This window comes from Danaus plexippus (genome assembly GCF_018135715.1).
Source record: "Danaus plexippus chromosome 16 unlocalized genomic scaffold, MEX_DaPlex mxdp_23, whole genome shotgun sequence".
NCBI classification, from domain to species: domain Eukaryota; kingdom Metazoa; phylum Arthropoda; class Insecta; order Lepidoptera; family Nymphalidae; genus Danaus; species Danaus plexippus.
The window spans coordinates 3891857-3908532 of NW_026869851.1; the positions used below are offsets into that span (position 1 = coordinate 3891857).

The 16676-nt window shown below is 30.0% G+C and overlaps 1 protein-coding gene across 3 annotated transcripts in view; it reads left to right on the forward strand.

Moving 5' to 3' along the window:
• The window catches only part of LOC116772079 (zwei Ig domain protein zig-8-like), an 82937-nt gene extending 66687 nt beyond the window's left edge, over positions 1-16250 (forward strand). For all 3 annotated transcript variants that reach the window (XM_061528169.1, XM_032664113.2, XM_032664114.2), the window contains 7 exons: positions 1240-1365; positions 5544-5725; positions 7479-7595; positions 9062-9155; positions 9343-9470; positions 11454-11622; positions 13154-16250. In XM_061528169.1, coding sequence (XP_061384153.1) covers positions 1308-1365; positions 5544-5725; positions 7479-7595; positions 9062-9155; positions 9343-9470; positions 11454-11622; positions 13154-13254 — 849 coding nt within the window. In that variant the 5' untranslated portion in view covers positions 1240-1307 and the 3' untranslated portion in view covers positions 13255-16250. The remainder of the gene's footprint in view (positions 1-1239; positions 1366-5543; positions 5726-7478; positions 7596-9061; positions 9156-9342; positions 9471-11453; positions 11623-13153) is intronic.
• Positions 16251-16676: the final 426 nt, after the last annotated feature.

Below are 16676 nucleotides of genomic sequence, written 5' to 3' on the forward strand. Positions count from 1 at the left end.
ATCATTAAAGTGGACTTTAGTGATGGAAACGTTTGAGAAGCAATATAAGATTCTTGAGGATATTTGTGCGTCGGCGTCCAGACCAGACATATTTCTGCATTTGCGAATTTTAAAAAACATTGTGCTAATAGAGCTTACAGTATTTTGGGAAAGCAACGTCCCTAAAGACCATGCCATCAAATTCAACAAGTATTACGGGCTAACTAACGAACTCACTAATAAAAGTTCGCTGTAAATTCGAAAGTCAAAGTGGGATCGAGAGATATAACAGTTAAATCTCTCTAAAACTATTATAGGCCTGTGGCATGTCCAGAACTAAAATATATTCATTCTTGTAACGTACATAAAAATCAGCCCTAGTAGGTTTGTGTCAAATTTTGTTAGGTATAGAGAGGAGCTTGGACCGAGCATGCGTTTTATTTTAGTTTCAACCTGCTTGAAGCTGTTAGCCCTAATGACTAAGACAGTGTCACCGGCAGGACGGTACCCGCATTCCGAATCCATGGAATGCTGAGAATTTTTTGTCTTGAAGTATACAATCTCTTTTAACATACTTAGCAGATTTTGTCAATAGCATTAAATATGCTTTAAATTACCATTGGTTTCATTTTGTTCGGTAAATTATATTTTTCATCATTATCAAATGAATGACCAGAACTGTTCATAGACGTAGCTCTGAGTGTATAAAATGAATTACCATGAAATGCAATGTAGTGAGGAGATATCCATGGACTTCCACGAGATTCTTTAATCATTCAAAAGGGTGGCTCACATAACTCTTCCCCTTTCATTGTTGTCACTGAAATAGTTTAATGCTCCAATAGTCATCAACGTTTCGAGAAATGGGGTCCATCCAATGCAACTTCAAACTCGCAATTTTGACATCGATACTAAACTCCTTCACTTGAATATTCGTGTGTTAGGTTTATTTGGATAATATTTATTATAGTTCTGCAATACTTTACAAAATAACAACAAAAGTACACTTTAATTTCATTTCTATAAAAAAAACGAAGTACTACGTTATTATTACAACGTTAAACAAACACAACAAACTACATTTTAGAGTAAAAAATACAGAATCCAATTAAGCAATAGGTACATAAGAGAATTCATGCTAGTTACTGTACACTAAAATTGGAAACAAAAACAAAAGCTCTTATACACCGGTGACATCAAAGGCGCTTTACGCGATTTGATTCACAGTGCTATACTAATAAAGTCTATTTTTGTTTACAGATATACTAGTTCCATAAAGGTGCAGCGAAGCGTTAAAGTGGGATTATGAACAGACACATGATCTAGTCATGACTATGGCTTTTCTGTTCAGCGCGTTGGGTGCACTCACCCTCGTCAGTCGCACGGGTGAGTAAATGAGTCTATTGAATATTTACATTTTCATTATCTTCAATTTTGCTAACACGAATCTTGTTTTAATAGCATTTTAAGTTAAAAAATTAAGAGAGTGTAATTATTTTCCTCTTTTCATGTTTTGGATATCTTTAAGGAATTCACGTCACGAGAAAATACAAACTTAAATAAATAAAAGCAGATGCATATCTAATATTAAATTATTGATATTTTTATTCTAATTATATATAGAATTATTAATTTAAATGAAACTAATATTCTTCGGATAAACTACGCCTGATTTATTTTTATAAAAAACTACATACTCCCGACGGTTCGGTTACTTTTCAGTAACCGTGATCACGGGCAGACGAGATGTGAATGTCCGTCAGTTGGTCCTGTTATTTATCATCTACCGCCAACGATTTCTTAATTTTCTGGCGTACCGCTCTGGATGCCGGCAAAATGCGCTTAAGGTGTCTTGAGGCCCTGCGGTGTGGTTACGGACATGGGATTTTATATTTTTAAAAAGGGGTCCCAGGTGTTTGATAGATTCCTGCCATCTTCTCTATTGAAATTGGGATGTATTTGATTTCAATAGCCTCGCGGATTAACCTCGGTATATACTTGTCTTCACGAGCGAGGATTTATGGTTTATTAAACCGAATGTAGTGGCCTGGTTTGTCCATTGTGTGTTCACATACTGCTAACTTCGACGCGCGCCTATTTTTGATATCTGAGATGTGTTCTTTAACCCTGGTACCGATGCTCCTCTTTGTCTGTCCAAAGTATGACATGCCACAGTAACAATCGAGTTTGTATACACTTGCTTGTTGCAAAGCAATGTTACTCTTGATTGGTCCCAAGAATTGTCAAGAATATACTTGTCGTTAGGAATCCTGACAATACTTTGGGACATACTGTTAATAGGAAACCTACACATACGGATAGGTATCTCAATGGTAACTCACACCACCACCCTATCCAGTTAGCTACCGTTGGCAAATCTATGTTACAAGCGGGTGTATCAAGTTACAAATCCTCGCTCGTGAAGACAAGTTTATACCAAGGTTAATCCGCGAGGCTATTGAAATCAAAAAACATCCCAATTTCAATAGAGAAGATGGCTGGAATCTATCAAACACCTGGGACCCCCTTCTTAAAAATATAAAATCCCATGTCCGTAACCACACCGCAGGGCCTCAAGACACCTTAAGCGCATTTTGCCGGCATCCAGAGCGGTACGCCAGAAAATTAAGAAATCGTTGGCGGTAGATGATATATAGCAGGACCAACTGACAGACATTCACATCTCGTCTGTCCGTGATCACGGTCTCTGAAAAATAACCGAAACGTCGGGAGTATGTAGTTTTTTATAAAATAAATCACGCGTAGTTTATCCGAAAAATATTAGTTTCATTTAGATGAATAAAACTCGCGAAAATCTTAGATCTCGTTATAGAATATTAAATTATTTTCTAATAATATTATGGATAAATATATTTCTTTCTCTCAATAACTTGTTGATAACTTAAAGCCGGCAAAATATTTTATAAAATTAGGTCCATGTGTGGAATTCTGTTTAGATTTTCCTACGGCTTCATACAAACATACGTGCGTCTTCTGTTACTACTAAAAATAATGTAAAGTTGGTAATTGGTAACGAGGAACTAAGCATATTTCAAAAAATATTTTGATGTCACCCTCTATCAATGGCTTATTTTAATATTCCTTACCATTTCTTAATTCTATCTTTCTGTTTTACATAAATTATTTCATAACCCTAGGTATCCGTCGTCCTGATTCATTAAAACTTTTAGAAATTTAATTACATTTTTACAAAAGATCTAACTTTAAAAGACATGTACGTTCGATAAGTTGCAAGAATTTGTTATTAAAATGGAAACTTATAAAATCATTTTGTTTATTGTTGAGAAGTAAGACAAATTAAAAAAAAATGGAAAATGTAGGGCACTAATGTAAGTACACAACAATGATACAAAGTAAACACTCGGATAAGGCAGCTCTTTATTTAAGTAAGCAAGGCACAGTATAATTATTAGATTTAAAAACAACTTAATGAAACGAATCTGAAGATAAAATGATAGCTTTAAAAGCCTGAAATCCGCTGGATTACAGTCGTGACCACTTTAATCAAGATGAGATTTAATTTACTGCCATTGCTGGTGGTCTTATATATTTTATTGTACTCTAAAATATGAAAAAAATATTTTTAAAAAGACTCCAATAATCAAAATTAAAAACTAAAATATATCATATCTCGTTTTCAATACTATACATAATAACACCGAATAAATATATATATATATCACTGTGAAAATATAAGTAGGTATAATTATATTTTTCCCCATTATAATATAATAAAAACAAAGATTAGATTATACAATAAATTTTCTCAGTGGAATTTTATTAGAATATTTTCTGCACATGATAAACGGTAAGATAAGCTCTCAATCGGATGTCGTTGTCCGTTTATCAATCGTATATGTTCTACGATTGAGACTAGTAATGTTATTATCTGACAGCTGTATCTGACACAACATAAACCAGGTATTACATTTCACGTTATAAAATGTATAAACATTTTAAAAGAAGCACGTTCAGTAGGTAATGTTTTATAAATTAAAACAATGTTTATTTTATTGATTTTTGAAAGCTCCGTGTAATTGATTTTGTTTTAACGACGTGAATTTTAATAATCGAAGTGTACACCAATTTCGTATGCTGTTTGTTCGGGATGAACCCGAATAATGAAACGTTGAAAATATAGTCAATTCTTTTTTTTTTTTGTGATACAATAAAATACTTTGATGTTATTTCACACTGTGTAACAAAATTATATTGTGAGGTATTAAAAAAAGGCTTTATATAATTGAGTGTTAAACCGATATAAATGCCATCAGGGAATACATTGTGTTTTAATCGGCGGTAACTTTTCATGTTTTCTGCTTACCAACTTTTTAACAATGTATTCTCTTGTGTTATATTATAAAAAAGATAAATAAGTATTAAAAATAGAACTCTCTTCTAAATAATGAACATCCCTGGTTAGTCGAATAAAAAATTATAGAAGTATTTTAACTCTAATTTCGTCTTTAAATTCATTACAAACAAAGCGAGCTTTCCTACAAACTCTCCATTATGTAATTCCTCTTATAACTTAAGTTGGACTTGGATTCATTACACGGCTATAGATATATTGCTTTCATGAATCAGAGAACACAATGGTCTGCGCTCTGAATGGACCGATAATGTTGTGGAGACAAAAGTCAGTTACTGAACAGGGAAATTATCGTGTTTAATATTAAAGTTCAAGTTATTTATTGTTTGACTTATTTGAATTTGGCTTTATTTGTTTATTTTAATAAATAGACTATTTATATAACGATTTGTTTAAAACTAAAATTTAAAAATGTGAAAGTAACGATACAGCCTTGAAAATATAATTGAAATAAGTTGTTATAAGAAACTTCATAATACATTTTAGAATATACACCATGCTAAAAAATGTTATCCGTATAAAAAGATTGGTTGACTGTGGCTTTTTCTGAAATTTAGAAAAAATACCAAAAAAAATTATGATAGTACTTTCAAACCTAATTAAAATTGAGTTCTTTCAATATAACCGGAATAAATAACCACTACATATTGATATACATATTTTTCTTAAAAAATCCAATAAATATTTAGGAGTAATACTGGTGCAACACGTTTTTATAGCAGTATAAAGCTCCATACTTTTTATATTCCGTGTACATTTTATACAACATGAATGACAATACGAAAATATCCCTCGAATAAATATATTGTCTTAAAAGTAATAAAAATAAGCACGTTAGGAATGTTGATATTAAAATCTGTTTCCTAAGAAAGGATAAGCTTTTATCTTGGGTAAAAATAAATTCGTTTATACGACAGTAAGATGAGGGTTATATGAAAAAAAACTGAATATGAAAACTTTAAATAATGTATACATCGCAATATCTTATTAAATACTTGTAATTCTAACATCAAAATGTAATTTATAATCAATATTTTGTAATGTTTGACGTCATCTAATGATGAGCAGCATGCAGTTGGTATTGATGTTCTTTATAAGCTCCGTGCTGTGTTCCTACGCCTTTATATTTTAAAAGTGAAATAATATATATTAAACTATTTCTTATCGTCAGGTTGTACAGATAACACGAATGGTGCTAATAACGGAGTTCAGGATTTGGAATATCCTGATATAGAACTTGGTCTAACTCAGCGGGGACCACACTTTGACGTGGCCTATTCAAGAAACGTCACTGCACTTGTTGGGAAAACCGCACAACTTAATTGCAGGGTTCACGACCTTGGTAATAGAACGGTAAGAAATGCAATCTTTGTAATACTTAAGATTTACTTCCTGATATTAAATTAACTTATAAAATCTAATAGTCTTTTTGATGGCAACACAGTAGGCATTGTCGTACAAATAACGGAATTCACTTTAAAGCAGATAACAAAGAATATTTCATTAGAAACGAGTTAAAGCTATAGAAATATAAAATATCTTAATTGGCATCCTTTTCAGACCTATTCAATTTATTCAGACGTTTGAATAAAATATTCCTGTTTCAATTAAACAGCTACTCAAGCATTCTGAAGATGGTCTTTGTAAACAGCTGAATTATACATAAACACCCCTCTGCGATGGTTTTTGCAGATGAAACCTCTTTTATCCGAAACTAGGGAATGTTTAAATATGAAAATGTTCATGCTTTGAGGATATACATTCGTAACAATTAAAGTAAAATTAATGAAAAATCAAACGTGTTAGATATTAGATGAAGCTGATCCACTAAAGTATTACTTGACAACAATGTTACCTTTAATTGTTCCCATTTTTCAATGATCGACATTTTTAAAGGCAGTTTTATTACCTACTGTAAAATAAAATCCCAGAGTCATTATGAGGAATGTCTACTGCGTTGGATGGTATTATTTTGAATAGAGATTGGAGTGCAAATTGTCACTATTCCCTGGTGTGTATGAATATTGAAAGCCACTTTACATAAAACGTTAACTATGTTTTAGTGCACATTTAGAAACGAATTTGTATAGACCAACCCTGTATTGGCTACTTTTTAACAATTTAAAAACTTGAAGCTTCGATATATGGATGATTTTTAGTAAAATGTTAATACTTATTTACTGTAAGTATATTACAATGTTAAAAAATATAGGCTCGAAACAGTTTTCAAGGCTGACGTTTAAGAGATATAATATATTATTTTTGTTAATAGGTTTACATAAATTAAAAAACACGACAAGAAAATGTGAAAATTATATTATGTAACATTTGTCTTGTAAAGTGGTAGCATAAATTTATAGAAGTAGGAAGGGATAATTTAGGAAAAGACGATATGTTTTTTCCTTTATAAATATTGAAGTCTCAAGAAAGTAACATTGTGAATATATGTAAATACAATGGATTTAATATTTTACATGAATATTAGTATCATAAAAAATAATCTAAATACATAGACTATCTGTCTGCAGTTGTACGTATATTACGGTGAAACTACTAGATGGCTGGATATATATCTAGATAGCTAAAGATAGAATTCCTAAATGTATTTCTTTAACACGTTTGTTTAAAACATTAAATTATTGTGATATTTTCATTCATTCAAAAAAGCTTTAAGAACATCGATTTGCTACAACTAATCATTCAGTGAAAAGTCTTTTGCACATACGAAAACATGGTAAAAATTTAAAAAAAAACATTGAAAAAGTCGTATACTATGAAAAAAAAACTTTAATTTAAGTCGTTACAAACTTCTAAATTATTCACACTTAGAAATTATATTTTATTTAGAAAACGGGAAAAAATCAGTGGCCGTAATAAAGATGAAAGAGTAAGTTGGATCGGATTTGCGAATTCGACGTGAAATTTCTTTCATAATTTATTATTTACTGTACTTTCATCGTTTGAGACAGATTTCAATATCCTTCAAAGGAAAATCTCGTAACAAGTTTGTGATCACTTACCGACGAAATTGTGTTTATATTACTATAACTTCTAGTCCGTGTAACAACTTTTATATACAGATTAAAAAACTCTACATATTTCTCAGGTGTCGTGGATCAGACATCGAGACATTCATCTATTGACCTCCGGGAGAATGACTTACACTTCCGATCAAAGATTCATCAGTGTACACAATCCACATACAGAGGACTGGATATTAAAGGTAGGCGTTCAAGCGTTTGATGAATGAGGTTTCTGTTCAATACGATATAAAAGTAAATAAAATGTACACAAATATACAATCATTATTAAGACAATAGACCTAAATCACTGTTATACATGTTGTATAATATTTTATAAATTTTTTATACATCAAGTAATGCAGAATAAAATTATGTGCATGAAGAGATTAAGGAAAAAATCAGTGGCTAGTTATTCAATTCTTTTTCTAATATTAATTCCGAAGTGTAAGTCCAACACTATGATATTATTAAGACTATTGCTGATGTTAATTGTATATTATTTACATAAAATAATTTGCAAATAAATGGTGATGTCTGTGGCTAATAAATTTTTGTAAATTTTTTTTTAACCCAATAAATAGATTTTGTGTTCTAAACATCATATATAAGTATAAAAAAATTATATTTTACATTTTAACTAGAATAATAATAATGAACTCGCATTATAAATTTATTGTACTACAGGTTAATATTATCAATATTTTAGTAAAAATAGGAACCCTTTATTGGAAATTTGAACATAAACTGAATATTCCAATAAAATCTGATTCAATATTAGATTCAAGTCAGAGCTAAGCAATCTTTAAGTCGGGGTAATGCTGCGGGTAATTTAAGTGGTTATTGCAACAGTCGCTGCCAACATTAGGTTAAAGATTTTGAATTAGTTGAAACTATACCACGGTCCCAAAACTTTCTCGAACAATCCAAAGCTTAGGTTTTACCTTGTTAGACTACTCAGAATTTCTCCAACCAGTTTAATACTGTTTGTAACTTTAAAATTCACCGTCAGATTCCTATTTCCCTGCGGATTTCAGTATATTTAAAAACTTAAAAGCTTATATGATATAATACTCTCGTATTCTTGTTTATTTATTGAGAAAATTAGAAACCACAAAAATAAAGTCATACTATTTAGGGATTTAAAACTTTATCCATTTATTTTTGTATTTCATTCACAAGACGAAATAATTCAAGTTTATTAAACAATCTTTTTATAAAAGCTTTCATCTCATCAAATAGTCTTGAAGACGTGAAATAGCTTTTTAATTTATTTCAATGCCAGTCTTAATCTATTTTTAAAATAGAAATATTTTCTTTCTTATAGTATTTGAATAAGTACTATAAATTTAATATCGTATAATTTTATTCCTTTATATCGTTAGGTGTTCTGAACATTGATGCAATAATTTTAACAGGCAATAATTTTGTGTGAAATTAAATTTTAATCCCGTCTATAGAATAAGCATTAAATAGAAACAAGAATCAAATAACCATAACAATCGATTAGATGTTGAGAGCCATAGAAATTTTACGACATTGCTAGCAGGTGGAGTCTTTTGGCTTTGACCCAACGATATTTCACACTTCACATGCAGGCTAAGTAATTTACTGACTAAATTCCTAGCCAATTTCTAGTTGACCATTAATAAACATAAAACATCCACAGATAAGATTTCCACAGCGGCGTGACTCTGGTATCTACGAATGCCAAGTTGGAACGACACCGCCCATTGGACACCGGATGTACCTTTCAGTTGTCGGTAATAATTTAAAACTTCATTTAAATAATTCGTTTAATATTTTTGAAAGTACAAAGAAAAGTAGTGTCGCAGATGTTTACTTCATGAATGAGATTACATATGCCTTTTAAGATTAATGTAGACTATTTATTGGCTTTCCAGAAGATATTACCAATGACTCTGATTGAAATAATTGTTTCTTTATTAGAACCCCTGACTACAATACTGGGAGGTCCGGAGCTCTTTATCAACATGGGTAGTACTATAAACTTGACATGTGTTGTTCAACATTCGCCAGAGCCACCGCCTGCGATACGCTGGACTCATAATGACGAAGTGAGTTGATAACAACATAAAACTGCCTTTTTATCATATTTTACCGCATACTTCGAATACTTTTTAGCAACCGTGATAATGAATACCCGTGAAAAGGAGATAATATATAAAAATAAAAGAACTCAAGTAAAATCTTAAAAACTAAATTTCATTCCAATGTATTCTCTCAAGCACCTAGATATCATAAAATTTATAATGCTTTTTATCAATAAATTAATATTCAGTACTGACATATATTTTTATAATATTTGACACGTAATTTCCTTCTTTGTCATCAATTCACCTCTAAAATATTATTGCCATATATTTAGACTGAATTTACTTTGAGTTAAACATACGTCAAGACCCAATCAACATATTCAAGTAAATAAACTGCCGTTACGAATCCTTTTGTACCAAAGCAAGAACATTACTGGAAATATCCGAAGAAACTTTGAAACTTTTACAGTAAAGATTTATCAAACGGTTCACATTGGCGTAAAGCCGCTTACATCAGACAGGGCATACATACATCTGTTTGCATCGAATTACACAATCAGAGATGCAGAACATTTGGCGAACACCAAGAAAGTTTTCCGGATTTATTCACAAGAAACTTAAAGCTTATTTGAAATCATGCCAAAATGAGGAGTAAGCAACCTTGCAAATGCTCTGCCAGAAAATAAAAGCCCAAAACCATTGTTAGATCAAATCCAGTGAAAAGTTTGATAGTCGTTTCTTCCAATTGTATTGACTCGTGACCGAAATTCTAGATTTAACGTCTGATTAAAAAATTGTCCGTGACAGCTGACAACTGTATTTTCTGTCAATTAAATTCAGATGTTTAGTAACAGATTTAATTGATATACTCGTAAGTGGTATCCTATAAAGATCTTAAATAATTTATTCAGTAATGTTCGCAGCATAGTATATATATGTTACTGTAACCGCTTGAACTGCGTCAAATCCTAATTATTTCCAGTAAAACCAAAGATTTACCAATGTTTTATGTTAAATGTCCAAAAAGAAATTAGGTTAGATTAGGTTAATTGAAGACCAACATCGTCTATCAGCTGACAACAGTAAAACCGAGTAAAACCGAGCGCATACTGAATTCGAATGGTAAAGGCCCAACCACGTCCTATTTTCAGGAATACTTACATTTACCAACTCATATCGGTAAATCCTGAGACTTTCACTTAAATCTTAAGATTTACCGTAGGTCGACCTTATTCAGCAACATATATATCGGAAATGAGAAAGATTTTGTAAATTTCTACGATAAAAATTATATTAACATCAGTGTTCACATTTTATTCATAACCGTTTTCAAAAAATATCACGGATCGCTTTAAGAAATTACGAAGTAATAATTGCCTGACTTGCAAAATACGTACAAAAGATGGCATCCTGTTGAGATTTATTAAAAGTTTAAATGATATTTGATGATCACAAACAACAAAGAAACTCTTTATTTAACGTGACTTGACGAGTTGCCGCCTTGCTATCATATATGAAACAAAGTACACTAAGAGATATCTCGTTAACTAAAATCGAGTTGATGTTTCGTTTTAATATTAAAAAGTTAAGGCGATACGTACATAAACTTACAAACTATCTGAAGCTGCTTTGTTAAGGCACGTTGTAGTAAAAGACTACATTAACATTACAACTTGGTTCACTACAAACTTCATTAAAAATGTTTTAATCACATTAATGAAACTGCAATTTTAATTAAAACTTATACTTAATAAAAGCATTTTAATTTTATTAAGACGTCAAAACCGCTCAGAGGGAACGATTTCATATTGTTTTGTCACTGCAAATAAAATAGTTTCGTAAACATTGTTGTAAATTTTTTTAATTTGTTTTATTAATCAAATTATTTTATGATATGGTCACTAATGCATAAATTCAAATACTTTTAAACAACGTAAACTAAGAAACATATTTTATTATACATTATATAGCTATGAAATCGATTCGTATTTTTGTTTTAAACAGGAAATAAACTATGATTCGCCTCGTGGTGGAGTTTCGGTGATTACTGAAAAGGGGGAGATGACGACTTCTCATCTTCTGGTGCAGAAGGCTCGTGCGCCCGACTCCGGCCGTTATACCTGCGCACCAGCGAATGCCAATCCTAGATCTGTCCTCGTGCATGTATTAAGTGGTAAGTATCTTAACGCAGTAATTCAGATATGTTTTATATTTGCAGTATATTTGTTTGTCTTTCGAGACAAAATATAATGCAATAAAATTAATAAATATGTTAGTCTGTAGGTGGTAGAGCCTAGCTGTAGTCATGTCACTACAGATCAACATGGGCTGGCTCTACCGGGAAAGTGCCAACCTCTCTCAGAAGATCGACGTGAAGTAGCCTTTAATGGCTGCGTTTAAAGTGAGAGAGCCGGTTGCCCTTTCCCTTATTCCCACCCTTCCCTATTCCTAAAAAACCAAGGTTGGCAACGCATTCGCAACATATGTTGCGGATGTCCATGGGCGACGGTAGCTACTACCCACTGTGAACGGCAAGTAGGCCGTCTGCTGATTTACCACCTTTAACATAAAAAAAAAATCTTATTGTTGATTACTAAGATTCTTCGTGGAAATACCTTCATTCAAATGCCATTTTCTTTTCAATTTATGAATATGAATTTAAATATGGAGACACGGAAAAGATAATAAAGATTTATTATGTCATGGCGTATCTTCAATGACATAGCTTTTCAATATTTATTGCTAGTAAACACTTGATTATTTCTTAAATTTGGCAAACTATCTAAAAAGGTACTGCCAAATTTCTTCTTCTATGTAATGCTTTATTTTTTTGTAACCTATTTCTGCATAAAATTATGTGAACATTCCCAGAAAGTCATATATTTTATTTTAAATAAATTAATGATACTTTTAACAAATACAAATGAATAATGTCTCTAACAACAATGAGAAATTTATTTTGTTTCTTATCCTTTCATACTTTTATCTTTCTTCTGAAAGGAAAGATGCAGACTTATAATATATTTAAAACAAAATCTATAATAGTAAACGTTGAAAAACATGTTCACCTTTAAATAAAATTTTGCAATCACTTAGCACAACTTAAAATAAACTACAACCACAAACGAATTTCATTACGAAAAACGAATGAAACCGCAGCCAAACGTAGTTTAAAAAAAAAAGTAAATTGAACTCTCGCGTATAGCTGAAGTCGGTAACAGCAAGCGTTCCGACTGCAATCAATTTATGTTTATTACTTGTGAACTTTTTCAGATTAGATTACCGATATAAAGTCTTCATTTAATTATCAATCTGGTTGAAACTTTATGATTTTTTCTGCGATTATTTAATTTACAAAGAAATTTGATAATAAATAACACAACATTTAATTTCGACAGAGTATTATATAAACGTTCCAAAAAAGGCTTTGTTAAGTCAGTGCCATAATAGAACCAATTTGTATGAATAATTATAATTCCCTTATAATTTTTATGTATTTTAAATAAAGGAAATCGCATGTGGATAGAATTTTCTTACAAAGTGAACGTATGTAAACCGTCTTTGATATTTCTCGTACAATTTATAATCCCTCTGACGAGATGTGACTTAATTAATTGACCCATATGAAGATTTTACATTAAAGAATTACGGATATGACATTGTTACATATTACAACAACTACTATAGCAGTTTTTATTTCTCAGGAGAGCACCCAGCCGCGATGCAACATGGCGGTCAGCTTCGTCTGCAATACCCGCTTTCTGCAGCATTACTTAGTGTAATCGTCACTCTTATGGGGTGCTAGTACTTAAAAACAGCTTTAAAGTTATGTTTTATATTTTTCTTATAGACTATCATATTTTATTAAACAAAATTATTCAAAAAGAAAACTTGAAGGCGATGGTTTTTTTGTTGCAAAATATTAGCGTTGTGACCAAATTTACATATACACCGGGTATGTTATTTTGTAAATACATTATTATGTAAGAAATTTGTCTAACTAATAATAATGAATACTATCGAAAATATTGAAAATCTGTACGTAAAATACAGTGGAAAAATATTACGTTAGTGAATACAAAATTAATATAACATTTGTATATAATATGTAAAGTTTTGACTTAATAGCCTGTAAAAGATTAGGTTACCTAATGTAACAAATATCGTAAATCAGTTGATATAGATGTGCGTTCCATGGTCTCTTTGACAAAAATATTGAAACACTTTTACATCCTATTTCTTATATCCTCTCTATCACTGTCTCTAAAAAGTATTTTAGTTCTTATGATTTTCATCGCTCCGCCTTAACCCTTCAATTTCCTGAAGACGATGGGATTATAGATCCTATGTACTTGTCCTTTTTACAATCTTTGGTGAAGTTCAGATAAGTTCATAACATTTAAGTTATATACAATGTTATTTATTTTAAATATTAAGAATAAAATCTGGTTAAATTAAAAAAAATAGCAGCCACTTTATTGCTATTTAATTTTTTATAGGTTGGATCTCAATAAAACGAAATCGCTTACTGTGCAGCGTTGGCACGGGCACAAACCTTAACGATAATATTTATACGTCGAATAAATATCAAAAAGTTTATCTTTTGGCTGGAATTTAAAATTGGAATTGGACAACCAAGTTGGGAACACCTTCGCAAATCTTTCCTCGCAATATAATATTCTGTGGGAAAATTTAAGCAGTCGTAAGATTTAAATTTGAAAACATATTTTTCAAATATTCTGGTTTTCAAAAGAACTTGAAATTTTTGGATCATCCTTTATTATATACGTAAAAGCTGATACAAATTTAAAGTATAGCAATAATAAGTAAATATTTTATATAAATCAAAACTACCTACTTTCTTTGTCTTTAAAAAATATTATTATATTCCGTTTTAATACGCATATTTTATGCGACGACAGTAGTAACATTCGGCCTTAGTAGCAAATGGGAATACATAAAACATAGGACCTTGATTCTTTTCAATCTGACCAAACCTTGACATGAAATCCAGTATCTTACAGTCTTAAATAACATGTAGAAATTGAATTTATTCAATTGTTCGGAATACTCCCAATTTTATTTGATGCCGTGATATTGAACAAAAGAAATATATTTCAGGGAAATGGTTATTGAATTTAAAATTTAAATGTTCGGAAGAAATTTTTAATACAATTTTGGTAATTGGGATATTTCTAATATGAATATTTTGATAAAATTTCAATTTAAAGAAATTATACATATAAAAACATACTTTGTACTGTTATAGTAAATTAAATTTTAAATATTTTAAATTTTAATAATAGAAATATGGATCTCATTGAAGAGATCATAATTTCGAAAAGAATTATTTTTATTTTCCTTATTAAAATTATCTACATTTTTCTTAATTGAATATTAGAATATTACATAGATTTCTAAAAGTTACATTACAGCAATCATATTATCATTAAACATTAAATTTGTTATAATTAAAACTAAACATAAATTGAAAAAACTTTGAGTTATGTTAATTAATGTATAACATTTCTAAAACAGTGTACGATGAGTTATAAGTAGCATTTATTTTTAAATATAATACGAGATATGTTTAGCTATTTAAAATAAAGGCATTTTTAATATACGAGTATTTTTTGTTTCTAGTACTAAACATTGTTAATAAAATACATAATAGGTTGTCTCTTACTTGCAACCTTCAAAATATACATTATTTATATATAATTTTTGATGAATAATGTGAATATATTGAATTTATATGTATTTATATTCTTTTCTTGGAGTCCTTTGAAAGCATAATAAAATATCTTTTTCTTTTGATAATTTTGAAAAAAAAGACGACAATCTGAAATAATTAAATAAATTTAATGCTTACAACCTACCAAACTAAAACCCGTCAATATGTTTTTTGTTTAAAGACGTTAAGAGAAAATTTATAACTTAGAAACAATATCTCACATTCCGATTTACGGTAATTACACCAATGTTTTAATACAGAGTAAGTTAATGTTAAAATACACAAATCTTGCATATTAACTTTATTCTTGCAAACGATTTAAACTTAATACCCGGCAAGTATAAAAATGTTATCAGTTTCATTTTCATTGAAGTGTTGTAATGACTGAATCACACAAATTTATTGTAATGTAATTGTTATTACTGAAAACTTTATAATGGCACTTAACCTAAACTAGATTTGGCTCCTATTCTTATATAAAATCTCCCTAAATTTACTGCTATTCAAGGAAATCTTACCGTTTTTCCACTTTCAACCCCGGCTTAGTCAGTTTGTTTAGGGGTCCATTTGGGATTAAAATACTCGAAGCCAACGCGAAAATTGACACGTCCTTTTAAGCAAATTGTAAAGGTTTGAAAGAAACCCTCGACATAAGTTGTTCTTTTGCTTTTAGCTTCAAGTTTACGCTTCAATGTAATATTGAGAATCATAATTGTATTTTACTTACGATGACGTTAATAAATATGAAATAGCTGTGTTGAAGATTCGTTGAAACACTTTAAGTACCGATTGAAAATATACAATTCAATTTATTGTATTTTAATGGAAAATTTGTGTCAAGAGTCCCAATTAAATCGGTATTGGAGGTCGAATGTCGATTCAATATTATATGAATAGCACGTAGATCTAAAGTAACAAGGTTATTTCTTAAGTTATTTACAATATCTATGTGTAAGTAGATTTACATATATAATATGATATAAGTATAGATACACGTTTTATTTTATAATTTCAATTTTGTAAATATGTTTCTCATGTTAATTAAGTAAATAAAGTTATTGATCGTCTTGATTGTTTTATTTAACTCTGACATATGAATTATCTGATTTAATACAAGATTAGGATGTGATTTAAGGACATTGAATTATAAACTAAGATTATTTTCCGACTTTGATTATTACTCATTTTTGTAATGGTTATAAATAAATATATCGCAAGATTATATTTGGCCTGAATTCTAAAGACTTAGGGAATACGAGAGTATAAGAAATAAAAATAATAATATCAACAATGATTTAAAAGAAAACTATCTTTTATGGATCCTTCAATCATATTACTATTATTCCCTGAGGGATAATAACTTATAATTATTATATATGTTATACTTAACTGTTATTATTCTATATAAATTAGGAAGATTTTTGTATTTGTTTCATTAGGCACTAAGAAAATCTTTGCTACTAAAAAAATTTAATCACCCGAAACTAGATGTC